Source organism: Musa acuminata, chromosome BXJ2-4 (assembly GCF_036884655.1).
Source record: "Musa acuminata AAA Group cultivar baxijiao chromosome BXJ2-4, Cavendish_Baxijiao_AAA, whole genome shotgun sequence".
NCBI lineage: Eukaryota > Viridiplantae > Streptophyta > Magnoliopsida > Zingiberales > Musaceae > Musa > Musa acuminata.
This window is the reverse complement of record NC_088341.1, coordinates 19,754,154-19,781,405: the sequence shown is the minus strand read 5'-3', so window position 1 is coordinate 19,781,405 and position 27,252 is coordinate 19,754,154. Positions and strand designations below refer to the sequence as shown.

General features: G+C 40.0%; 2 protein-coding genes across 3 annotated transcripts; one reads left to right on the top strand and one right to left on the bottom strand.

The window, feature by feature from the left end:
• Positions 1-612: 612 nt before the first annotated feature.
• Positions 613-8,114, bottom strand: LOC135610113 (cullin-1). Of its 2 annotated transcripts, none has more exons than XM_065104170.1 (20): positions 7,879-8,114; positions 7,546-7,755; positions 7,348-7,447; positions 6,358-6,543; positions 6,167-6,214; positions 5,884-6,087; positions 5,725-5,802; positions 5,409-5,498; positions 5,239-5,319; positions 5,089-5,151; positions 4,323-4,358; positions 4,125-4,211; positions 3,902-4,051; positions 3,691-3,746; positions 3,455-3,575; positions 3,226-3,387; positions 2,135-2,278; positions 1,836-2,054; positions 1,553-1,720; positions 613-1,159 (listed from the first exon to the last, which is right to left on the bottom strand). In XM_065104170.1, exons 2-20 carry the CDS (start codon positions 7,683-7,685, stop codon positions 1,058-1,060), a joined length of 2,235 nt encoding a protein of 744 aa, XP_064960242.1. In that variant the 5' UTR covers positions 7,686-7,755; positions 7,879-8,114; the 3' UTR covers positions 613-1,057. The 2 variants fall into 2 exon arrangements, with proteins under 2 accessions (XP_064960242.1, XP_064960241.1); XM_065104169.1 differs by having other exon boundaries at positions 7,546-7,789; positions 7,879-8,113.
• A 697-nt stretch (positions 8,115-8,811) lies between these two features.
• Positions 8,812-26,225, top strand: LOC135610112 (uncharacterized). The gene is made up of 3 exons (XM_065104168.1): positions 8,812-9,101; positions 24,318-24,445; positions 25,582-26,225. Exons 1-3 carry the CDS (start codon positions 8,939-8,941, stop codon positions 25,858-25,860), a joined length of 570 nt encoding a protein of 189 aa, XP_064960240.1. The 5' UTR covers positions 8,812-8,938; the 3' UTR covers positions 25,861-26,225.
• The last annotated feature ends 1,027 nt before the right edge of the window (positions 26,226-27,252 follow it).

Genomic DNA, 27,252 nt, shown 5'->3' with positions numbered 1-27,252 from the left:
AGACAATAAGTCTAATTACCTGCAAGAAAAAAGTGGTGACGATTTATGACTAGAAAGAAAGTACAAATATACTTTTTTTATCATATTATTTTATTAATAACATTAATTTATATTAAGTTCATTGGAGAACAACAAAATCAACAGTATGCAACTTTATACTTCATATAAAGTAGCATATCTATAAGATTCAAAAAATTCATCAACAACATTTTTTTCAACCATCCAATCGAACCCCCACAAAATGATAAGCGATGCAGAATAACAAACATTCTACACTCACCTTGTGAAAAAGGACGCAGAAATCTACTGTTAATCTTCCACTAAATTCATGAACTGGATATTAGATCATGTGGCAAATATATTGCTCCTTTTTTTTCGAACCATGTTCGATATAAATAGCATGAAAACCAGGAAATTCATATCCAGTAGCAGTTAACTCTTAAAACTTGATGCCAAACTAATGCCATCTACTAAACCATCAGCAACCTTGAGGGTGTCATTTATCATCTCAATATTGTGCACATGTCCTTTATCAACCCAAAAAAGTTAGAAAACCCAATTCCAAGTAATAGCCTAGTGCAAGTTGAAGTCAATCAAATGTACAAATGCACATTAGGCAACTAAAGAGGGAGTCTTAGACATCATTATTAATTTTGAAGACATGGTCTTGTTTACTTGGCAGTTGCTCGCAGCATTTAGGATAAAGAAAATACACCACACAATACCAGATGAAATCAAGTAATGCTACAATAAAAAAGAAAAAAATATTTAAAGGTAAGATGGGGGATGATGTGACTTCAATATCAAATCCCGTTACCCACACAACTCCAGCAGAAAATTTCTTACCAAGTGTTCTCCTTTGGTGTGGAAATTGATGAAGCACTTCAGCTCTGGTTTCAAGAACATACAAAAAAGATGCTCCCATAGTCTCAAAAATTTGTCATCAATCTCCAGCCTATGTGGCAACAGATTTCAACAGGCTCACTACCTCAGCAGTTGATGCAGATGGGAGCCTGAATGATGAACAGCATGTACGATTCTCCAGAGATCTAATCAATTAGGCCAAGTATCTGAAAAGATTTGGGTTGTCCTTATCACGCTCTAAATAATCTCTGGTGATCAGATCTTCCATTCGTTTCTTAATGGCTTTGAAATCAGGCTGCAAAATTAACAAATCAAGACAGCATAGATAAGTGATCAAATATATTTCAGAGATTTATACAAATGATCAACAAAATTCCTTTTAAGGTCTGGCACCAATCAGTTACAATTAGTAAAACTATGCCATTGCAATTATTAGTTCACCATAATGTCAACAGCAGATAACCACACAAACAGAACAGCTTTCACTGCTATGTCAACAACAGACCACTCAGAAACAAGAAGCTATAGCTACTGATTGTTTAGGGTCAACCCAATATATCAGCTCGGACGAAAATAGAGAGTTAACATAGATATTACAAGCATGAAAAGCCTTGTAAAATTGAAAGCGTATTGACCATAAAATATTCATATGTTTCACTAGCTGTAACAAAATGAAGAAGCCGAGTACCTTGAACATGCGACCAAGTTGTTCAACACATTCCATCACCAGTTGTTGATAGCCCAAAACTTTACGACTTTTCATAATACGCACAATGGAGGCATCAATAGCATATCTTCGATCCTGGTCAACATCTTCTATTACCTTCTTCTTCTCATCCACTGGGGGGAGAGGTATCTGCAGTTAAGAACAGCTGATGAATCCAAAGAATATGAAAAACAGATGCAACAGCCGAAGTTGCTAAGCAAAGGACAGTTGTCTGCCGCTTTTGAATGGGAAGTTATGTTGAGACCTTGATCCTTCTCATTTTGTCACTGAATTTGGAATTGAACTCAAAGACGTCGTTTGGAGAAATGGATTTTGTATTTGGCTCTTTATTAAGAATCTTATATTTGGCACAAGAAAGGGAATGGAGCAATCTGACTACATCATCGTCAGTCAAATTAAGCTGAGTGACAATCTCTGAATAACTCAATCTATCTGATGCATTGAATAGAAGCAGAGTCGCAGCCTGTACACATAAAACACAAGAATAAATCTTGTCAGCATCCATGTTAATCCAACATCAATAAAATATTATCCAATAGATACCTGATAAGTCGTCACAATAAGCTCCATTGTCTTGGGTTCAAACTTTCCATTGATGTTACATGTCCCCAAAGAATAAATCCATGTAAGCTTTCTATGTTTGGTTTTTGTCTGATAAAACTCTCTGAACACTTCTACACATTTAACCTGTAAGCAGAAATCATAATCAGCATTTGCTTAACAATTAAACAATAAATAATTGCCTAACTTATATATATATAGATCCCTAAACGCTTCTTATTTACATGATAGTCCCCCAATCTTGTGTTGTTGTGCATACCAGCGCCATTTTCTTTAGCAAAACCTTATCAAGCTGATAGGACATCGGAAAGACTGATCTAACTCTAAAAACTATTGGGTTTGATCGAAAATAAACAATTAAGAGAACAAAGACCTGGAGATTCTTCCTTTCATATTCTCCATCTTGCTTTAAAACTGAAGCTTCTTGATTGTTGATAAGTAATATCAAATATATTATGCTCCTCCAAAAGACAATGAACGAAAGTTGTTGGAAAAGAATAATTCTACAAATTTGTTACAACCAATGAATGAGTAAAGGGGAACAATTAGGATGGAAGGGCATACTTGCAACAGTATTTCCTACTAATCAATATGAATTTACATTAGGGTCAGGTCCATCAGTATCTTGATGACGAACTCTTTTTTTCCAAAAAATTACAAGATCTACAGAGGATCATTAATGATTATATTTGGTTAATATAATTAGTTTTGGGATAAAAGATGTGCTTCTAAGTTATAATATTATGTTAACAAAAAGATGGTGCTACTCAAAAGATATTTCTACTACATTGCTTAAATTTGTAAATGAAGAAACTGGAGGACCAAAATGCACAGTGAAGGAGGACTTCAGGGACCACCATGCAAATAAAAATATTAAGGCACCTGTCCAGAGTAAGAAAGAATTAAGGCACTATCATGAAAAAAAAAGACCTTTAGTTAAAGTAGATCGATTTTAATTAATGAGTTTGCTCAGCCTAGTGAATCCCCAAAGATACGACATAATATGACTATTCTTCAAAATGATTTCTATATTTTCATAGGATAAGAAAAAAAAATAGAACAGTTTGCCAAACCATTTCAGCAGGAAGGTTGAGATCAAATGATTTGTAACTTGGCCAGAAACCAGTTGTCAGAACAGTTACAGTTAGATCCATCCCCGGATTTGCATGAGGGTTACTGTTCAGATAGTCCTCAAAATTAGATTGGTTCTCTCTGGCAAGAGTTAGATCAGTCACCTGAAAAACCAAATCCAAGACATTAAACCACTAATTAGTATCCAACTAACAACATAATGCTACAGACCATGCCCTCCATCTTTGAGGTAAACTGTCCTCCGCATTGCTGCTTTAGCTTTGTCAAAATACTCCTCTCATGGTCATCATTAGCACTTTTGTCAAACAGCAACCTCCGAGCAAGCTTCTTCCTGCTCATTGATTTCACAATCGGAACAATGATGAAAAAGACAGCACATATTGCAGTCATGTAAACATTAACTAAAATTGAAGATTGTCTAACTCAGCATAGGTTGGGCTATATACCTATAAAACTCGGCAAACAGATCTTTGTCACTGATATAAGCAAGCAACTTTACAACCTGCAAATATAAGTATTTGTTCAATGGCTGCATCCCAAAGTAGACAACACAGTAGAGATGAGAAAGGAGGGCTTTATGAGTGAGAGGAAGAATAGGAGAGGTAAACATGAGGTAGGAAAGATGCAAAGACACAAATAATTAAACAAGTTATTTACTTTCTCAAGTGTCTCCTCAATTGCTTCGTCACTGAGTTTTTCACTTCCGCCCTTCTTAAGAATATTATCACAAAAGGTAGCCAGCAACTCAGCACTTGAACTGCCTGCAACACCCTTGTTGCAGAAAACCTCAAATGCCTCTTTCAGTGCCTAAAAAGGGACAAATAAAACTTACACAAAGCAAAGGAACATAACTTGACCAGTGGTGCATCATAAACCAAACCTTATGGAAAAGGGAGTGATTCTGAAAGCAGTCATTCACATATGCCAAGTACTTGTCATGCAGCTCAATAACTTTTCTAACAAAAACCTGAAAACCCAAAGGTATTACTTTCTGATCATCAGAAAATAACCAAAACCTCTGCCCACACTCTAACCAATCAGCTTGTGATAAAGTAAACGTCAAAACATCCCAATATACCTGTTCTTGCAGACCAACCACATCCCTTTTTTCTGCCTGCATAATTTATAGTGTCAAAATCTTAATACAATATGCATCCAAATAAGATGCTAAAACAAGGACCACAAAATATGCAAAAAACAGAAATAACTAAACGAAAAAGCAAACATAGCAAATCAGCTCAAGATATGCTACAGATGAAGGCCATAAACCAATATAACTAACATCGGGTGAGAATAATGAATTCTGCAACACAAACTGCAGCAGATGTTCATTTGCTCCTAAGACAACAAAATGAATGTGATATGAAATAGTACATTATGATGCTAGAGTACAGACAACTAAAAATTGTAGGTTCAACTCTCATACCATAGTTTTTGGTGCTCTTGCTCAGAGCAAGTTGCTCAGTTACTACAAAGCTAAGTATTTAAGCAAAGATTTAAATCTTGAACCGGTGCCTATTCAATAATCTATAAAACTGGTCTAGCATTGATATATTAGGTGGTATATCAACCTGTTAACTCAGTATCACTCAAAAAAATAACAAAAAATAATACCAACTGATACTGGACCTTATGGTCCAATATCAGTTCTTCATCATGGTACCGACACACTGTTTGAATCCATGCTGTTAAGAACTATGCAACATGATCAGAATTCATGAACTTGAATAACAAGGACTGAGTAGCTAATTTATTATTTTGTTTTTGCCATGAGAAAGAAATAAAAATGATTACAACATACAGAGATAAGCAATGAAAAAAAAAAAAAGACGATGGAAGACTACCTTCTTGTTACTTGCAGCATCCTCTGCTTGTTTAACCAAGGCTGTACCCTCAGAAGTCACATGCTGCACCAGAGTAATAATTCAGAAAACAGACCCGTCAATATTTTACTGGAGCTCCATAAAGTCACAAATTAAAAATCAGAGGTAAACCTGCTTAAATATTTGAGAAACAGGATCTAGGCCACGAGGTATTCTGCAAAAGAGCCTATACATACGCGAGAGGTCATCCACCTAAAATGCAAAACAGATGCACAGCTGTTAAATCTTATTTAATTCCACAGGAAGAATCTTATTTTTATGCAACAAATAGGTACAGGCACCTTGTCATCTCGAAGTAAGGCATGGCACCCAGAATGTTCCTTTTCCAGAAGTTGGCTTGCATATGCAAATAGCAACTCATGTTGCACTTTCTACAAATAAAAAAAAATTGACGATGATATTTCAATTACTCAAGTAATAGTATCCAGCTGCAAATACTCAAGATTGGTGCACGTAGCTCCTAAGTCCTAACTGGTAACAATAAGTCCACGAAGTATCAAGACTTTTAAGATATCCTTTCTTTTTTAACACTTAAAAACATATTTAAATAACTGATCACTTCAGCTAGAGATGAAACTTATGACAAGAATGATATACCTCCAACAACTTCTGTTCACTGCTTGAATGCAAGTAATGAGCAACCCTATCCTTTTCCCGCTTTAAGCACTCCTCAGCCTAAAAAATGCCAGATAAGACATCAAAATGTCTCACTGTGGGATAATTAAACATAATTATGCATATTTAAGTGGGAATTACCTTTAACATGTAATCTGGACATGAATCTTCTAAAATCCAATTTGAAGCTTTCCTAGAATAATATGCTGCAGTATCTTTAAGCAGATCTGCTTCGAAGTCATTTTCGTAACACTCCATGTTACCTAGCCCAATCTCAACAAAAATGTCCAAGACATTCTTCAATAAAGCTCTATCAATTTGTTCCCCCTCTCGCTCTTGGTCAATCTGTTTGAAAGACCAACTGCAGTCAAAACTAGGTAGCCAGGTGAAAATGATTAATCATCAGAAAAAAGGCCAAACTTACCAAAGAAATGACAGCATCTTTAACTTTGCCTTTAATCTCCTGATAAACCTATAAAAAAGAGAATACATGTCAAAATAAACTGCCATAAGGTCTCCAATATATTTCACTACATGTGAAATGCTTGTATCATAGAGAAAATGCAATCTTATGTTACATATTGCAGCAATTCAGCAAAAAAGGTGTTAATGTACCAGATCACGGAAGCAGGTAAGCCCAACTTCATTCAGTGGTGGAAGTGACCTCCGTGCGACAAAATATCGGTCAAGATAATGAAAAAACCGGGAAAGCCATCTGACCATAACTTTATGATTTAACCATCTTTTGACTAGCTCTCTCAACATATATTCATCATGCTTCTCTCTCAAAGATGGCAATACCTGAGCCAATAAAGAAGGAAGCTTTAATGAAATTATAAAAACATTGATACCATCACAGAGTTCTATAACATTTAGACAGTAGAACATTTGATTAAACTACAATTTGTACTCCAATGAAATTTCAGATTTTATATGATAGAAATTTAATGATTATCGAAGATGCAAGTTAATTCGGTCTCCTGTCATTAATAAAAAATCTGAACCTTTATTCCTGCATACCGGCTTTCCAAATGATAATCAAACTCGTATTGCATATAAACAATAGAATGCTACTTATTTCTCTCTTTTCTTTTATACAAATCATTTTTTTCTATTATTGCATCTTAGAGAAAGTGGAAACATGTAAATGATAAACATAATTACTGATCAAATGAGCTGCTGAACAGCAGTGAAGAATGAAGATGCTCCTTCACAAAACAACCAACAGTTTAAAGATCAAGACTTGGATCAGATTGTTTGGGCTCCCAAAACCTATATAAATTTCAGCACACCCTATGAAGCCCCAAAGCTTGACTCGATTTTGAGACACATCAAGTTATGTCATCAAAAGTCAAGCTTGTCCTTCTGAGGCTGAAAACCATAACTTTATACAACAGATGCAACAAGAAACAGATCAATGACATGCAACTAACTACTTAACCAATCAGCCTACTTAGATACTGCTTCAGTCTCTACTTGATCGTGCAGAAAGATTAGTAACATAACAAAACAGGTTGCTATTGACACAAATATTTTCTTTTTTTGTCGACAAAGCATGCAACCTGAGGTAAACGAATCGTGCTCAGGTAAACGAATCGTGCTCACCATGGACGTGATGTATTCCTCAAACGACTCCCTGTACTTGTCATATAGCTGCTGCGAGTAATCGTGAGGGGGTTTCTGGGTGCACATGTTGTAGATAGTCCTGATCCAACGGCGAGGGCAACAAATCCGTAACCAACAAAAACACCCTTTTTCGAAGACTAGAAGATCAAGAAGCAGAGATGATAAGATGTGACGTACGTGTAGAGCATCATGTAATCCTCCGAGCTGAACTGCGACTCCGGAAGCCCCTCCAAGATGTTCTTCAGTTTAGTGATGCCCTTCTGCATGAACTCCCATCCCTGCTCCAAATCGATCGTCTTCCTCTCGTGCATCGCCATCCTCCTCGGCGATCAAGATCCCCCGCCCCTTTCCCCGCAACGAATCGGGAGCCTGTGCCCAAATCACCCTCTAGGGAAGGAACCGAAGGCGATCGAATCAAACCCTAACCAGGGATCCGAACCCCGAAACCATCGATCAAGATGCGGGAGGAGTAGGGGAGAGGAGAAAGGAGGAGGAAGAGAAAAATCGCACCTGAGACCGATCGATTACCCTAACCCTAACAGAAGAGGTAGGAGGAGGGCCGCGGGAGTCGGAAAGCAACGAAGCAGGCGGTTGTGGTCACGATGGCAATGAAGAAGGTGTATGGCGATGAATTGGCGATCCCCAAAAAGCCTCCCCAATCTCGTACGAGATCGTAAGATCGGACCCTCATGCAATCGCATGTGTCAAAGCACAATCCATCGGCGAGCTCGTCGACGCCGGCGACGAGCCGTTCGATCGAAATGTGGCCTTTGATCCGATCCCGACCCTGTGGACGCGTTCGCATGAGTCTCCGACCAAAACAGTGCTGCGGAGAGGATAGGAGGAAGAGTCGTCATAACGGAACATAAAGTGAAGGTATTTAAATTCACCCGCCGGGTTAGTGGCTCAGCAGTGAACCATGCCGTGGATCCCACGTCGAATGCCATTCACGTCAATGGTAATCTCGGTCGGGTATATAAGGGTGTTCTGAAAAAAGGTGCGGGTTTGGTTGCGGAGGAGGACCTCTTACAATACAGTCATTTAATGTAATAGATTTTTTAATTAAAAATAGTATTTAAAAAATCAAAAACTTTTAAAAATATTAATTATTATTTTATATGTAAAAAATTATTTGATTAGCATGAGTTAATTGGATGGAGTAACGAATATGTAGAATTTAAATATTTGAAGATAATATATAAATCCATGACAACTTATTTATATATATAAATGATATTTATGATATATATATATATATATTATATTTTAAAATTTGACAGGGCAAATATGTTATTTCAAGAGTTTTGGAATCATAGATACTTAAAGATCTACATGTATGTTCTGCATGCCGGGTTGGGTGGGATAGGTCAGGTTTCCGGGTCGGGTCGGATGGGTCGAGCAGGCTCGGGTCGGATCGTGTCGTGTCGGATTACTGAACCTGCCACCAAAATGCTCTATTGAGGAGACGCCCGTCTGCCGACTCAAAGCTACCGAGGCGGAGGCGGAGGCGGCGGCAGTGGTTGGAACTGGTCGTCCCAAGAGAGAAGACATAAGGAGAGGGAGAAGGGGAATGGGGCAGGCGTTGCGGCGAGCTACAGGAAGCGTGCGAGGCGGCCGGCCCGACCCTCCGCCTCCTCCGGTCCAGAGATCCCCACGGCCGGCCAACGTGGACCCGCCCCACCCCCCTGCTGCCTCCATTGACGGCCAAGATCCTCTTGGCATCGCCGGTGCAGGTTCGCGATGCCCTTCCTTCTCCGCTTCATTACTCTCTTCTGCTTCACTTTGATTGACGCCGAAGCAAAAAACAATCCTTTTTCTTTCTCTATTATTTAGCTTTTGGATTTTGATCTTGTTAAAAAAGATAGCCCGTCGACCTCCAAAAAATATCTCCTTGGAAGAATTTGCGCAAATTTGGGATTCACTTAATTGGCATAAGGAGTGCTTGGTATATGCTTACCTCATGTTGCGTTGCTGCAAAGGACAGCGCGCCCGACTTCTTGTTGTTCTTTCTTGAAAGTTTCATGATCCAATTAGGGCATGTGATGGTAATCATCAACTTAGCAACCATACACCCGATAGCTAAAGAGCTACGATATATATGGAATGCAAATTGATCCACTCCAACAAATTTAAGCAAGAAGGATCTTTCAAGATTAAAGTTAAGGAAACTATTCTAATGACTTTATCAATGAAAATTTGATGAAGTAATTAGAACAGTCTTTTGATTCCCTTAAAACGTCACAAACTAAGAAGCTTGATAAGTTGAAAAGAAAAATAAAGATTTCTGGGTTTTGAACACCACAAGCAGAAAAGCTTGATAAGTTTCAAAGTTCGTGCAAGAACTTAAAAACAAAATATTCACCGGTGTTGAAAGTTGAATATATTTCTGAATTATATTCCTTACAAAGGGAATCAGCCTTGTTTATATAGTACAAAGGTCAAGTACAAAGAGAATGAATCCATTAAATACATTAAATGATATTCATATTCCTAATGTATGAATGTAGATTACTCATAAATCTATCTTGAATTTATTTGAGTGATTATTCATGAATAAGCCCACAATTCCTAATATGATCCAATATGGCTGAATGACCTTTATTCTTCAAAATGGGCTAAAAATTCATCATTCTCTCAGGGTTGGATTTTCTCTTCACGATGCGGACTTATTTGAATCAGGTTGACTATTTTAGGCTCTTTTTGTATCCATAGAACCTTGATCAAGTTTTGATCAGCTTGCTCCTTCCAAATGCCTTACAATAAACAAGTTAAGGCTTCTCTCATCCTTTTAGCTTTGGCTCTTGTCATTGGTCCTCCATGAATAGTTAAAGGGTCTTTGGCAAAATTATAATGAACTTGCTCATTCATATCATTCCACCTTTCCTTGAAAGGATTCGTTCTCGAATCAGCGCCTTCATCACCTGCATCAAATAAAGATAAATCGGAATCATTGAAGGTTGCACTAACATTGCCATACTCACCTAGTAGTTCTAACTTGTATACATTGATTGTCATTGATTTTTTGAAAGACTCGAAATGGACCATCTCCTCTTGGCATTAGTTTATACTTTGGTTAGGAAATCTTTCCTTCCTCAAGTGTACCCAAACCCAATCACCAGGTTTAAATACTACTTGCTTTCGGCCATTGTTGTGTTGTTTCTCATATTGTAGAGTTTTCTTTTCAATTTGTGTCCAGACTCTTTCATGCAATGCTTTGACAAAATCACCTTTTTGCTTACCATCCAAATTGGCATTTTCCAAAGGTAAAGATAGCAAATCCATAGGAGTTAATGGATTGAACCCGTACAAACTTCAAATGGGGAATGGTTTGTTGTAGCATGCACACTTCTGTTATAAGCAAACTCCACATGTGGCAAACATTCCTCCCAATTTTTCAAATTCTTTTGAATTATGGCCCTCAAAAGTGTTGATAAAGTTCGATTTACCACCTCCGTTTGTCCATCTGTTTGTGGATGACAAGTGGTAGAATACAACAACCTTGTACCCAACTTGCTAAAAAGTGTTTTCCAAAAGTGGTTGAGGAACTTCACATCTCTATCACACATAATTGTCTTTGGAATGCCATGTAATCTTATAATTTCTTTGAAGAACAACCCCGCAACATGAGTTGCATCATCTGTTTTGTGGCAAGGAATGAAATGTGCCATCTTACTAAACTTGTCAACAACAACAAAAATAGAATCTCTCCCTCCATTTGACCTAGGTAAACCTAAGACAAAATCCGTGGATATATCAACCCAAGGCTCACTAATTATAAGAAGAGGAGTATACAATCCATGAGGCATTACTTTAGATTTAACTTGTTTACAAGTAATGCATTTCTCACACAATCTCTCAACATCTCTTTTCATGTACGGCCAAAAGAAATGATCGCTTAACACATCTAAAGTTTTTCTAATCCTAAAATGCCCCATTAAACCTCCACTATGTGCCTCTCTCACAAGTAATTCTCTTATTGAACATTGAGGAACACACAACTTATTTTCTTTGAAAAGAAAACCATCATGCCTGAAGAACTTGTTAAAACATCCTTTCTCACATGCCTCATAAACATTAGCAAAATCATGATCAGAATTGTATAAATTTTTAATGTACTCAAAATCCAATAATTTTGCATCAAGTTGAGAAATTAGAGCATACCTTCTAGAAAGAGCATCGACAACCACATTTTCCTTATCTTGTTTATACTTGATGATGTATGGAAAGGATTCAATAAACTCCACCCATTTTGCATGCCTACGGTTTAGCTTTCCTTGTCCTTTGAGATATATCAAGGGCTCATGATTGATGTATATAATGAATTCCTTGTACCAAAGATAGTGCTGTCATGTCTCTAACACTCTTACCAAAGCGTAAAACTCTTTGTTATATGTCGGATAGTTAAGACATGCTCCACTTAGCTTCTCACTAAAGAACGCAATGGGTCTGCCTTCTTGCATTAAGACTCCTCCAATTTCTATTCCACTCGCATCACACTCAATCTCAAAAGTTTTAGCAAAGTTCGATAAAGCAAGCAAAAGTGCTGAACTGAGTTTGTCTTTAAGCAAGTTAAAAGCATCATCTTGTTTTTCACCCCATCTAAATCCCATATTCTTTTTGATGCATTCAGTTAATGGTGCAGCAATTGTAGAAAAATCCTTAATAAATCTTCTATAAAAGCTAGCAAGACCATGGAAGCTTCTAACATCACTAACACTTGTAGGTTTTGGCCACTCCCTACTTACTTTCACTTTTTCTTGATCAACATGTATTCTTTTATCATTAACAACATATCCAAGAAAAGTAATTTCATTAGTGCAAAAAGTGCATTTCTTTATATTAGCATGTAACTTTTCTTTTCTAAGCACGTCAAAAACAGTTTTTAAATGTGTTATATGCTCATCTAAAGTTTTGCTATACACAAGTATATCATCAAAATAAACCACTATAAACTTTCTAATGTAAGCACGTAAAATATGATTCATCAATCTCATGAAAGTACTAGGTGCGTTAGTTATACCAAAAGTCATAACCTATCATTCATATAAACCATGTTTAGTTTTGAAAACAGTTTTCCATTCATCACCCTCATGCATTCTTATTTGATGATATCCAGATATTAAATCAATTTTTAAAAACACACAAGAACCATGCAATTCATCCATCATATCATCTAGCCTAGGAACAGGATGTCTATACTTTACCGTGATTTTGTTGATGGCTCGACAATCAATACACATTCTCCAAGATCCATCCTTTTTAGGTACCAACACAATCAATACACTTCGTCCTTATATCTACCAATTGAAAAAAAAACTAACACTTGCCGATTTACCTTTACTACACCACTATCATTCAACCATTGTAACTTGTAAAGTTTTGAATGCTTGATAGTAAGTAATTTCAGTTTCTCCATGAGCAAGGTGCTTGCCACATTTGTACAACTTCCACTATCAATAATCACATTACATAACTTGTTAGCAATCAAACAATGAGTATGAAACGGATTTTCACGTTGTTCACCATGTTCATCATTTTTATTTTGCAAACTAAGTGTTCGTTGAACAACTAGATTTTCACCTTTAGCATACTCTACATCACTCGCATCCTCTAGAATGTCATCATCATCCTCTCTCTCACTTTCAGATTCCACAATTCCATCCCTCATGATCATAAATCTCTTATTAGGACATTCATGTGCCACATGTCCATGCCCAAGGTACTTAAAACACTTAATACCTCTAGTTTGATTAGGTAGATTCTCACCTTTACCCTTGTTGTCTAATTCATTTCTGCCTTTAGTTTCATCGATTTTAGGCTTAACAATAGGTTTATCATCCTTTTTACTCCAATTCGGTTTCCAAGAAGAAGAAGAACCCAAATAAGGTTTTGAATCATACCTTGTGCCTTTTCTTTTGAGTTGCCTTTCAATCTTCATGGCCACATTCACCATATTGTCACGAACGGTCGTCGTGCACTCGCAACAACTCCGTTCAACGAACCGTTTGTCGCTCACACCTACATGTACAGCTGTTTGACAGCATGTTTTCTCTTGGTTTTGGGTCATTTTGCTTGTAAAAATGTAAGTTCGAACAAGCTGCAGCATTACAAAGCGACCGCTCACCGAACCGAGCAAAACAGCCCCAAAATAGCCCAAAACAGCTCCGTTTTCGTGTGCCGCGGGCTGATTTCTGGAATCTGCCTCCGCTCACCAAAACGTCAGCCATCTCAGCCCCTTTGAACCCCCCGGGTGGCACAGGGCTGGATGGGGCTTCGAATATATATCGGGCGTTGAACACTCTTTCGTAAGTTCGCATGTTGCCTTGACGGGAACTTGTTGTCGCGCCCGGGACCAGGTGAGCGGCTGTTTGTGGGCTTGGAGCTGTTCGTTCAACCTTCTAAAGCCCTTGTTTTCCCCCTCTCCCTCTTTTCTCTTGTGCACGCAAGGTGCTCGCTGAATTGCTTGTAAAGCTTCCCCTTTTCGCGAGACGTCGAGACTTGTCCGCCGCTCGTTCTTTCGAACTAATCAACTTTCTCTTTTTACAGGTCCTTCGGGACCTGCGAGAGGTTACAAGTGGGCTGATCCTTGCGGAGCAATATCGCAAGGGCGAAGCGCGACTTAGGCAACGCAAGCTAAGTTCGCGTCTTTGGCCGCAAGGGTGCCTCACGCCTTAGGCAATTCCAGCTAAGGCCGTGACATTGTGGTATCAGAGCGGGCAAGCACTTCGAGCGAGCAGCGAACGAACTTCGCAACTTCGCCATGGCAAAGCATTGTGGCGAATCAAGCAAGACGGGGCAAGCCGGACCCTTGCCCCAAGCAGCCGCAGGTGGGCTGCATGTGCACACTCGCTCTCATGCTGTTGGAGCCGCTCAAGAGGAGCGCGACAGCGAACATGATGAGCGAGAAGTTGGCTACTCTCCGCGAGCGGCGGAAGCGCAATCTGGAGCGCTAACTGGGAAAAAGAGTCACAAGGAGAGACTCACAACGGCGGAAACCCGCCTGGATGTTCTTGAAGCGAGCATGGAGGAACTCTACCATGGCCAACAAAGGCTTGTTGGGGTAGAGAGCTCGCAAGAGGAAGCGGAGTCCAGGATCGACAAGGTCAAGGCCCTAGTCGACCGACTACTGATGACACCAAAGACTCCGTGCAACACTTACAGGATGTTGTGGCAGAACTCACTTCAAAGGTGGCCATGCTCACAAGAACACTAAATGCGGGAGGAAGCAACACCCGCGTTGCATCGCCACAAAATTTGAGGGCACCCGAGCCTCATGGATATGGAGGGGCCAGAGATGCTAAAGAGCTCGAGAACTTTCTGTTCGACATGGAACAATACTTCCGAGCTACGAGGCCCGATTCTGAAGATACCAAAGTTTCTATAGCAACAATGTATCTGAACGGAGATGCGGAACTTTGGTGGCGAACCCGTTGGGAAGAGATCCAACAAGGTCGGTGTCGAGTCGACACATAGGAGGACTTGAAGCGGGAGTTGAGAACTCAGTTCCTACCGGAGAACACAGAGTTCGTCGCAAGAAGGAAGTTGAGACAACTCCGCCAGAGTACCACCATCCGAGACTACGTGAAACAATTTTCTGCACTAATGCTGGACATACAGGACATGTCCGAGAAGGACAAGTTGTTCAGCTTCCTCGATGGTTTGAAGCCATGGGCTCAACAGGAGCTAAATCGAAGGAATGTTACCGATGTGGTCGGGGCAATTGCTGCTGCAGAAAGACTCACCGACTTTGTTTCCTCCGAAGACCCAGGGAGAAGGAAACAATCTTCAGGCAATCGCCCTCCAAAACATTCTTGAGGGAAGGAGCTCGGGGGCGAACAAAAGAAGAAGAGTTCCCACAAAGGGCCAAACCCGAAAGGCAAGACCTCAAAACCTGGAGGATGTTTCTTGTGCGGAGGACCGCACATGGTGAGGGAGTGCCCACAAAAACAAGCACTCAATGCTTTGACGGCTTCCATCCACCCCCCCCCGATCGGACAAGGGCAAAGCTGTTGCTCTTAGTTCGAGCAGTTCTGAATCCAGCAGCGACGACGAGAAGTCGCAAGGACTCCGAATGGGAGCAATGCGTTTGTTGAATGTTATGCGGGGTCAAGTGGGGGAGAACATGAAGACAAAGTTACAAAAAGCAGGAAGTAGTGAGCTAATGTATGTGGACATCAAGCTAAATGGCCAAACGACACGTGCAATGGTGGACACGGGCGCTACCCACAACTTCATAGCCGATCGAGAAGCACAGCGACTTGGGTTGATCTTGGAGAAGAGCCCAAGCCGAATGAAGGCGGTGAACTCGGAGGCCAGGCGAATCTCCAGGTTGGCGAAGGGAGTTCCCATCAAAATCGGGAAGTGGAGCGGGAACATCAACATGATGGTCGTGCCATTGGATGACTTCCAAGTGATTCTTGGAATGAAGTTTATGCACGCGGCAAAGTTGGTGCCAATGCCGTTCTTGAACTCCCTATATATGATGGGAGGCGATGACCCCTGCGTGGTTCCCATCTCTCGGAGAGGAACCAAGGAGCCCCAACACATATCGGCATTACAACTGAAGAAAGGGGTGCGAAAAGGCGAATTGACATTCGTGGCTGCTATGAAGCTAGAGCCACCCGAGTTACCGAAGACTCTTCCACCACACAGAGGCGTGGATCACAGCATCGAGCTGGAGCCAGGAGTGAAGCCTCCAGCGAGACCACCTTACCGCATGCCCCCGCCAGAGTTGGCAGAACTCAGGAAGCAGTTAGGTGAACTGTTAAGCGGTGGTCTCATCCGCAGCTCTAAAGCACCTTTCGGAGCTCCAGTTCTCTTCCATAAGAAACAAGATGGGAGCCTCCGATTATGCGTCGACTACCGAGCCCTCAACAAAGTGACAGTGAACCAGGTATGGAGCGTTTGAGTTCTTGGTGATGCCTTTCGGCTTAACCAACGCTCCGACCACATTCTGCACTCTCATGAACCATCTATTCAAGGAGTATTTGGATAAGTTCGTGGTCGTTTACTTGGACGATATCGTCGTCTACAGTCAAACGCTCGAGGAGCACGTCAAGCACCTTCAGACGATTTTCAAGGTTCTCAGAGAGAACACTTTGTTCATGAAAAGGGAGAAATGCTACTTTGCTCAAATTGAGATATTATTCTTGGGACATCGAATCGGTGATGGCTCCATTCGGATGGATAAGTCGAAGGTGCAAGCGGTTGCGGAATGGCGAACTCCAAAGAAGGTGCCAGAGTTGAGATCCTTCCTTGGTTTCGTCAATTATTATCGACGCTTCATAGCAGGATATTCGAAGCGTGCAACCCCACTGACGGAGTTGCTGAAGAAGGAGCAGCCTTGGAAGTGGTCTGACAAATGTGAAATAGCATTCCAAGATCTGAAGGTTGCTGTTATGGAAGAACCAGTGCTCAAATTGCCAGACTATGGGGAGCCTTTTGAAGTCCATACAGATGCTTCAGACTTCGCTATTGGGGGAGTACTCATGCAGGAGGGTTATCCGGTGGCCTACGAGAGCCGCAAACTCAACGAGACCGAGCGGCGGTATCCAGTGCATGAGAAGGAGATGACAACAGTGATCCACTATCTACGAGGTTGGCGACATGATCTCCTCGGATCGCGATTTGTGCTGAGGACGGACAACATCGCTCTGAGCTATTTCCAAACTCAGAAGAAGCTCTCCCCAAAGCAGGCACGTTGGCTGGACTTCCTGGCTGAATTTGATATGGCAATGGAGTATAAGCCTGGGAAGGCAAATGTCGTGGCCGATGCATTGAGTCGAAAGGTGGAATGTGTGAATGCCACACAATTGGAGGGCGGAAACCAAGCAAGTCAGTTGCACTCCAACTTCCTTTTCAGAATCAGGGATGGACTGTATAGTGACCCCCAGGCAGTTATCCTGATGCAGCTCATCAAAGAAGGCAAGGCACGACGATTTTGGGTCCAGGAGGGACTCGTTTACACAAAAGGGAATAGGGTTTATGTTCCCCGAGTGGACAATTTGAGACGTGAACTCTTAAAAGAGTGTCACGATTCCCTTTGGGCTGGACACCCAGGCATTCACAGAATGTTGGCTCTCGTGGAGAGGGCCTTCTACTGGCCGAAGATGGGGACTGATGTGGAGGAATATGTTCGAACATGCCTTACTTGCCAACAAGACAAGGTGGAGCAGCGGAAGCCGGTGGGACTTTTGGAGTCGTTGCCCGTACCAGAAAGGCCGTGGGAGAGCATTTCCTTGGATTTCATATCAAGCTTGCCACTTGTAGGGAGACTCGGATCGATACTCGTGGTGGTCGATCGGTTTTCAAAGTATGCAACTTTCATTGCTGCTCCCCTACACTGTTCAGCAGAGGAGGCGGCCAAGCTGATGATGAAGGATGTGGTGAAGTATTGGGGAGTCCCACACAATATCATTAGTGATCGAGATGCTCGGTTCCTGGGACGATTCTGGACCGAGCTATTCAAATTGTTGGGGTCGAAGTTATACTTCTCTACAAGCCTCCACCCCTAGACGGATGGCCAGACTGAAAGGATAAACTCGCTCCTGGAGCAATATCTCCGGCACTACGTGAGTGCCAACCAACGAGATTGGGTGAAGCTGTTGGACATTGCCCAATTCTCCTACAACTTGCAGCGGAGCTCTGCATCCAACAAGAGCCCCTTCGAGATCATCACAGGACAACAACCGTCGACTCCGCACACCATGGCAATTGGGTATACTGGGAGTAGTCCATCAGCCTATCATTTTGCAAAGGAGTGACATCGAAATGCAGATATTGCGTGGGCTTACTTGGAGAAGGCGGCAAAAAGGATAAAGAAGTGGGCAGACTTGGGAAGGCGACCGCAAGAGTTCAAAGTTGGCGATTTGGTGTTGGTAAAGCTCCAACCGGCATCACTCCAATTCTTTAGGAACAAAGTCCACAAAGGATTGGTGTGCAAGTATGAAGGGTCCTTCCCAATTATCAGCAAGGTAAGCAACGTCTCTTACAAGTTGCAGCTGCCGACGTGGTTCAAAATTCACAACGTTCTTCACGCCAGCAACCTAAAAGCCTACCACTCGGATTCGCAAGATGCTTCCCGAAGTGTTCCAACTCGGCTACCTCCCATCACAGCCTCCTACGAGAAGCGAGTTGAAACCATTCTGGTGGACCGCAAGATAAAGCTACCCAACGGAGCTGAGCAAACAGAGTACTTGATGAAGTGGCGAAAGCTTCCCCGAACTGAAGCCAGTTGGGAGCCTGAAGACGCCCTGCGACATGAAGAAGAAATCATCAACAACTACCAACAAGCGTCGACGAGGGCGTCGACAGTTTAAGTGGGGGAGAATGTCACGAACGGTCGTTGCGCACTCGCAACAACTCCGTTCAACGAACCGTTCGTCGCTCACACCTACATGTACAGCTGCTTGACAGCATGTTTTCTCTTGGTTTTGGGTCATTTTGCTTGTAAAAATGTAAGTTCGAATAAGTTGCAGCGTTACAAAGCGACTGCTCACTGAACCGAGCAAAACAGCCCCAAAACAGCCCAAAACAGCTCCGTTTTCGCGTGCCGCGGGCTGATTTCTGGAATCTGCCTCCGCTCACCAAAACGTCAGCCATCTCAGCCCCTTTGAACCCCCCAGGTGGCACAGGGCGGGATGGGGCTTTGGATGTATATCGGGCGTTGAACACTCTTTCGCAAGTTCGCACATTGCCTTGACGGTAACTTGTTGTCGTGCCCGGGACCAGGTGAGCGGCTGTTTGTGGGTTTGCAGCTGTTCGTTCAACCTTCTAAAGCCCTTGTTTTCCCCCTCTCCCTCTTTTCTCTTGTGCACGCAAGGTGCTCGCTGTATTGCTTGTAAAGCTTCCCCTTTTCGCGAGACGTCAGGACTTGTCCACCGCTCGTTTTTCGAACTAATCAACTTTCTCTTTTTACAGGTCCTTCGGGACCTGCGAGAGGTTACAAGTGGGCTGATCCTTGCTGAGCAATATCGCAAGGGCGAAGCGCGACTTAGGCAACGCAAGCTAAGTTCGCGTCTTTGCCGCAAAGGTGACCCGCGACTTAGGCAACGCAAGCTAAGTTCGCGTCTTTGGCCGCAAGGGTGCCTCACGCCTTAGGCAATTCCAGCTAAGGCCGTGACAATGTCCTCAATCTCCACATAATGTTGCAACTCTACAAGATCAGCAATGTTCTTGTTTAATCCACTCAGGAATCGAGCCATGGTGGCCTCACGGTCTTCCTTCACATTAGCCCTTATCATGGCTATCTCCATCTCCTTGTGATACTCATCAACACTCATGGAACCTTGTGTCAAGGTTTGTAGCCATTGATGCAAATCCCTATAGTAATAGCTAGGGACAAATCTCCTCATGATTTGTTTCATCTCCAACGAAGTCTCCACGGGCCTTTCACCATTTCTACGCCTATCTTTACATAATTGATCCCACCAAACAATAGCATAATCAAAAAATTCAATAGCGGCTAATTTTACCTTTTTCTCTTCAGAGTAGTTGTGACATTCAAAGATCATCTCCACTTTTCGTTCCCACACCAAATAGGCATCTTGATTATTCTTCCCTTGAAAAGAAGGAATTTTCATTTTGATGCTGCCTATGTTTCTGTCCACACCATCAAAACTTCCTCTCCTAGTTTGTCTCCTAGGATTAACATCTGAACCAATTAGAGTAACTTGGTCATCATCCACATCATCGCCACCATCATATTCATCATTGACAAAGGTTGGTTGTCTCCCACGTCGTGGTTCACCTTGCAATCTATTAATTGCATCATCATGCCTTTCTAGATGATCTCTTACATCTCCTATCACTTTGAACATACGTTTAAATTGTTGCTACATTGCTTGAACTAAAAGATCATTTAATAAAGAACTCGCATCTTTATCTTTAAACATGTATACAACCTGAAAAAAAACATTAGAACAACCTCACCAACACTCCCTCACGTGTTTCACTCTAGATTTAATTCACTCCACTCGTGTTTCACACAATTTTTGGCTTTTCTAGATATTGATCTCACCACTCTTGCCTTTTACCTCTCTTGTTTTGTTATTTGAGTTCTTAGATTAACTAAGGTACCTAAACAAACAATTCAAATTATGGTAATTCAAAAATAGTGAAATTGGACAGGGTTAAAAGCAAACAAAAGGGACGCCAATTTAAAGGGGTATGTAATACACTTTAATCATAAGCAATAGAATTCAAATATCAATTTAACAAAGAAAATATTTTTGGAATGAAGAAAGATTTCCAAACCGAAATAGGAATTCAAATGAACAAAGATAGAATCTTGTAATTTGCAAGAATTCCTTGAATCCGAAATTTTTTTTTTAAATTCTGATATCTTTTTTTTTTATCTTTGATTTTCTCTCTCTTTTTTGACCTTTGATTTTCACTCCTTTTTTTTTTACTTTTTGATCCTTTTTTTTTATACTATAAAGTACGGAATTACAAAGAAGAATAGCAATAACACAAGAAGCACAATAATGAAGATGAAGAAAGAACAATAATTATAGATAGTCTAAAAAGAAGAAGAAGATGGAGAGAAAAGGAAAATATAAAAGATAACAAATAAATGGATACGCAAACCTCAAACTTGAGTCGAGCTCTTATACCAAATGATAGAAATCATTAACTTAACAACCATACACCTCGATAGCTAAAGAGCTATAATACATATGGAATGCAAATTGACCTTCTCCAACGAATTGAAACAAGAAGGATCGTTCAAGATTTAAGTTAGGGAAACTATTCTAATCACTTTATCAATGAAAATTTGATGAAGTAATTAGAACAACACTTTGATTCCCTTAAAACGCCACAAACTAAGAAGCTTGATAAGTTGAAAGGAAAAACAAAGAATTTTGGGTTTTGAATGCCACAAGCAGAAAAGCTTGAAAGGTCCAAAGTTCATGCAATAACTTAAAAACAAAACACTCACCGGTGTTGAAAGTTGAATACACTTCTAAATTGTATTCCTTACAAAGGGAGTCAACTTTGTTTATATAGTACAAAAGCCAAGTACGAAGGGAATGAATCAATTAAATATATTAAATGACATTCATATTCCTAATGCATGAATGTAGATTACTCATGAATTTACCTTGAATTTATTTGAATGATTATTCATGAATAAGCCCATAATTCTTAATATGGTCCAATATGGCTGAATAACCTTTAGTCTTCAAAATGGGCTAAAAATTCATCATTCTTTCAAGGCTGGACTTTCTCTTCACGATGTGGACTTATTTGAATCAGGTTGACTATTTTAGGCTCTTCTTGTATCCATAGAACCTTGACCAAGTTTTGACCAGCTTGCTTCTTCCAAATGCCTTCCAATAAACAAGTTAAGGCTTCTTTCATGCTTTTAGCTTTAGCTCTTGTCATTGGTCCTCCATGAATAGTTAAAGGGTCTTTGGCAGAATTATAATCAACTTACTCATTCATATCAGCATGTATGGTTGGATAAAAGTACTTTAGTTAAAAAAAGGATCATTTTGTTTTCTTTTCCATTTTTTTTGTTGTTGCCTTAGGAACCTTAGTTGATCAGTTCATCAATAACTAGCTATTAAGCTTCTACTGCAACCACATTTTGAACTCTTATGGTCCCGTCTTTAGGCCCTATTTTGTCAGTTCAAGGTATAGTAAGTTTACCTTATATTTCTGTGAAGCAAATAAATGTTGTTCTTAGTTCCTGATTGTAGCTATTGTGTGATCTTAGAAGGCATAATGACCAGCATTTTACATTATAGATCATCATGTTGGTCAATTAGATTTCCTTTTTGCAATTCTCAGGACTTTTGTTTGGAGACTTTCATTGGAACTTTTATTTTAGGGACAGTTTTCATGCAAATTTGATGCATTACTGGTCCAAAATCAAGTATCTGTCTACTAGTTTTCTATTTTGTTTCTTTACAATCCACGAACAGAATCGAGAATTGTGGAAATAAATTTTCTGTATAGTTTGTTGCTCTCCAAACAAGGAAGAGAAAATGGAGGTCACAAGTGATGTTGGTTTGTGTTTGCTGAACGAGAAAATGTTGATGCCTCTTTTCACCTGATTTGTGCATGCCACTCCGAGCCTCTCCTCCATGAGGTTCATTCTGATTACAATTTTTTTTTAATTTATACATCCGTATTGGTTCTTCAGAATGGTATTCCAATCAGTTCTGCATCATATGCCACCAAAAGGAACAACATGAGCTGAAACCTTTTCCCTTAGGACTCTAGGATGACTGAAACTTAGTTTTACAAGATTTCACTATCGACAGATTATGATCCTCAAGCCACTAAACTGCACTTTGAGCAATGGCACGTATGATTGGTGCATTGTTGGGTAGTATAGGTCAGTTTGTCTTTTCCACGTTACTTTCTCTTGGAATCAGTTGTATGTATGTCATTTGTCTAGCTGAAGGTTGCCCTTAACATAGGGTTATGATAATTAATTCGTGATTGTCTGTCCAAGGATTAATTAGCTTAGTTCTGTTTATACATATATATATATATGTGTGTGTGTGCGTATATATATGTATGCATAGATATGTATGTATATATATATATGTATGTATATATATATGCACATATATATACACATGCATATACAAATATATATATATATATATATATATACACAAATATACAAATATATATATATACACAAATATACAAATATATATACAAATATATAAATAAATATACAAATATATATGCAAGGTCTTTAATTTTGAATAATACGGTCGGTACTCGAATAATACTGCCCGTTACCATCCGCCAGCAGATCGGTACACAAACCGCCCACAACCGGACAGTATCATCGATTGGGGTTATTTCCACGCTTCACAGTGACCGAGGGAGAAGAAAGAAAGGGAGAAGGGTGGTATTAAGCGAGGGAAGAAAGAAAAGGGAGAGAGGAAAACCTGGAGATCGACGTCGCTCTCCCTCCTCGTCTGTTGGCGACTTCTCTCGGTGCGGGGAGAAGAATCCGCGATCGCGGGGAGAGGAGAGGCGACGTCGCAGGCAGAAAGAGGAGACGTAGCGGGCAAATTTTTTTTTAACTTATATATATATATATATATATATATATATATATATATATATAAAGGCGACGTCGTAGAAAAAATTTTCTTTTTACTTATATATATTTATATATATATATAAATATATATAAGTAAACGAGACGACGTTGCCTCGTTTTTTTTGCGACGTTGCTTTGGTGACATCGCCTCGCGTGAGGAGAGGAGAGGCAACGTCGCCTCGGCTTTCTACCCACGTGGGGAGAAGAAGGTTTCTTCTCCCCACGCACCAAAAAGGGCGACGAGGTCGTCGGTTTTTTTTTTTTTACTTTTATATATACCGAGCTGTATACCGAATTGTATCACTCGGTATATAGTATCGTACCATATCGAGTGAGTCTCAAAACTCCGGTACGGTACGAAATTTCAATACTTGTATATATATATATATATATATACGTGTGTGTGTGTGTGTGTGTGTGTGTGAACTGCAAAGGTCAAAATACTTTTAAATGGTGCCATGATTTTGTTTGATCGAGACTACCATGGTAGCAAACCTGACACAGTAGAAAGTTTGTAGTAATAGTTAAATTGGGATTTCTATTGAAACTACGACTTAATGACTAGAGGCCATCAGTTGTTTTTATTGAAATTATAGTAAGGCAGGTCTTGGCTGGGCTAAACTTGTAACAAAGTTCTTATGTTTATTTGATATATTTAATTTCTGACCTTGTAATGGAAACTTGTTTCCAATGATTCCCTTGTATCAGTGAGGCCTTATATTATCTAGTTTTGACTTGGGCCTTAGACCATCTATCTTGACTTGCCAACTAAAACTATTTGATCCTTTGTTGTTGTTTGATATAACTTTAATATAATTATTTCATGTCTGAACTGGCACTTTCACTAATGATATCCTCATGTGCATTTTTATTATAGAGGTCACTGAAAGGATTAAAGATGAGAGTGGTGTCCTTGAAGAACGGGATCCAAGATATGATGAAATGCTTAGACATATGCTTGGAAAGATAACATCAAGGTCCGGAGGAAAACTAGAGATGGGTGAGGTGAGAATAATTAGGTCCATTCTTTTCTCTTTCGAAGTTTATTGTTACAACTACATATTTAGCTGGAGTTTCTACCGGTTCCTGTAGCTTTTGTTAAAATGCTATTAGTTTATGCTCTCATTCACAGAGAACTTTCACAGACAAACAAACGTTCTCTTAGCCTCGTGCATCATTTGAAGTACATGGAATTATTTGCACATTCATCTTGTTCAAATGTTGAAATCATAGAAACCGTTGCCTAAATTCGAGTTTACTCCAGAAGTAAATGATCTTATTCTCTTGGCCAATGCTTATCTGCATAAAATGGTAATGTGGACACAGATATTTTTGTTATGGTAGACATCAGAAAATAGCAGAACATCTAGGATCAGGAGCTCCTCAAAAGCATGTAAAAATTGCACTTTTTCTGTTCTATTCATCCTAGTCACTCAAATATTGTCTGGCTGCTGCTGTGTTCAATTTTTATAAGTGAATCATGGCTCAGAGTTAATATCCACTTGTAAATTGTTTGAGCATTTTTTTCATTTGTTTTCATAGTTTCTGAGAGAACTTCAGGGCTTCTCCAAGAGAAACGCTGGACTTGTTCCACCATAGGCAAGCCTGTTAACATGCTCCATAGACTGACCAACCCATGTGATTTTTGGCCTGCCTCCTCGTGTTGGATGTGTGTTGGTTGTATTTAATGTGTGCTTGTTGTTGAGGGGTTCATGATTATTTTGGTGGGTTTCTCCGACACTTGTGGATGTCACATCCTAGTAGCAATGACATTCATTTTAACTCATCCTATTACTGTTTGCAAATTAAGGTGGCCATGTTTGTAGAATCTATTTGTTAGTAAACAATCAAGGTCCTTTTGGACTTTGTTTGGCATGAACTGTAACCAAAAAAAGTTTCAGAAACTAAGCCTGGTTGCTTTTGGCATTTGCAATAGCAAATAGTTGGTCAGAAAGTATATTTTTCTGAATTCTACCTAATTTTAGTCAAACATCCATTCTTCAAGGAAAACTAATAAACCATCATACACAGAGACATGTCTAACATTCTTTTAGGTCTCATCCAATGACATCCTGCATTGACCATTGAGAGAAAAAAAAAATTGTCACTGTATAAAGTTTGAGTCTTCTGCTTGATTGCAGGCTGGCATAGTTGAAAGATATAACAGACCAATGCCAAAACTTCGTAGTTCCAGAGAAGAAGCTGGAGCAAGTGGGCAAAAACCATTACCCCCAGGAACACTCTCTGTCGAGCAAGTATGTCAAATTATCCTCCTGCATCAAGGCAAAGCTGTAGATCACCCAGGAGTCATGGATATCCAGGACATTGCTAATAAGTTTGGAGTTGATCCTGGTCAGGTTCAACAAATCACACAATTTATGTCACTGCCTCCACAAGATGGAAAGAGGGAAACACAGTAATGAGTTGCAGGTAGTGACCAATTTGTTAAGATGCTTGACATTTATTGTTTCGGAAAGTTGCATGGGGGTCTTCGCTTTCGAAGAAGGATTTGCCCTTGGGCTGCAAGGAACTTGAAGAACAAGGTTATCACCATCCCATTTTTTCCATGTGGCATACACACTGAGTAATAGTGAGAACTAATAGTGATGAGATATTTCACTTAAATAGATGAGCCTTTTGCTATTACTTTTCAGTGATTGAATGTGAATGACACTTTTGGGTGTCATGCTGTTATCTTGATTTCTGCTAATAAGTAAGCCATGGATAATGAATTGAATAAGATGATGTATTCCATATCTAATTTGAGTCTGTTGTCTTGTTCCAAGTCCTTTGTCTCGGATTATGTGTTTCGACAGTAAAAGTTGTACTGGAGCCGATGTTCTCGTTGAAAGGTTGTGTTAAATTATCCAATACTCTTTTTTTTTTATTTTTGGTTCTCACCACTGATGCTATAACATGAGGGCTTAGAGGAAGTTCTTGCTCACCTTGTCCTAATTTTGCCTAAGCTTATTTTGTATGTCATATTTTCATAGATAAAGTTATAAACATGGTGTTTGATGTACTGTTATCGTGTAAAGGTAAAATTATTCAGAAATAAGTATTTTGAAGGTTTTCTAGCTCTATAGAATGGTCTCGAGTGTCGATTAATATAGCACCTAAGAGCTATTCAAGTGGCACATTGTTGGTTGGGCATTTTGGGTAGTGTCTAAGGCTAATTCGTTGTTTTGTTTCGCAACAATGTCATGTGGGCACTTTTGTGGATTTTTGGTCATGGCGAACCACCTTGGACCCTTTATCACGTGATCGTTTAGAGTTTACGAAGTTTATGTTTGTAATTTAAATTGTCTATCAAGTATTTATTAAAATGGTTGTTTGTGGATCTCGAATTAAATTTATTAACATGTCTTCTCTTTTATAGGTCTTTAAGAGACCATAAGAGGTTTTGGCCCTTTGCGAACGGACACGTAAGGCTACCACACAACTTTGGTAAAATCAATTAAGCTTGTGATAAATGATATCAAAGTCGGACAAGCACACTTAGAAACACTTAGCATGCAAACGTGAAGGACCCAATGAGACTGCGTTGAGGGTAGCTAGTATACGTAACCATTTTGGGGAAACAAGTATTGAGATATAGGGAAAGGAGTTGTTCAGAGGAGCGATCATCCGAGATTGACATTTAGAATAATGGTCAACTCTTCACGGGATTGAATTCCCGGTAATTGAAAACAGATATGTCCAAGGGATTAAATTCCCCTATATCGTTTGGGGACTGCGACGTAGTGGGCTAGTACGTCTACAATCGATGAGTCGAGTGAATTATTATGGAGATAATAATTCACTGAGCTAGG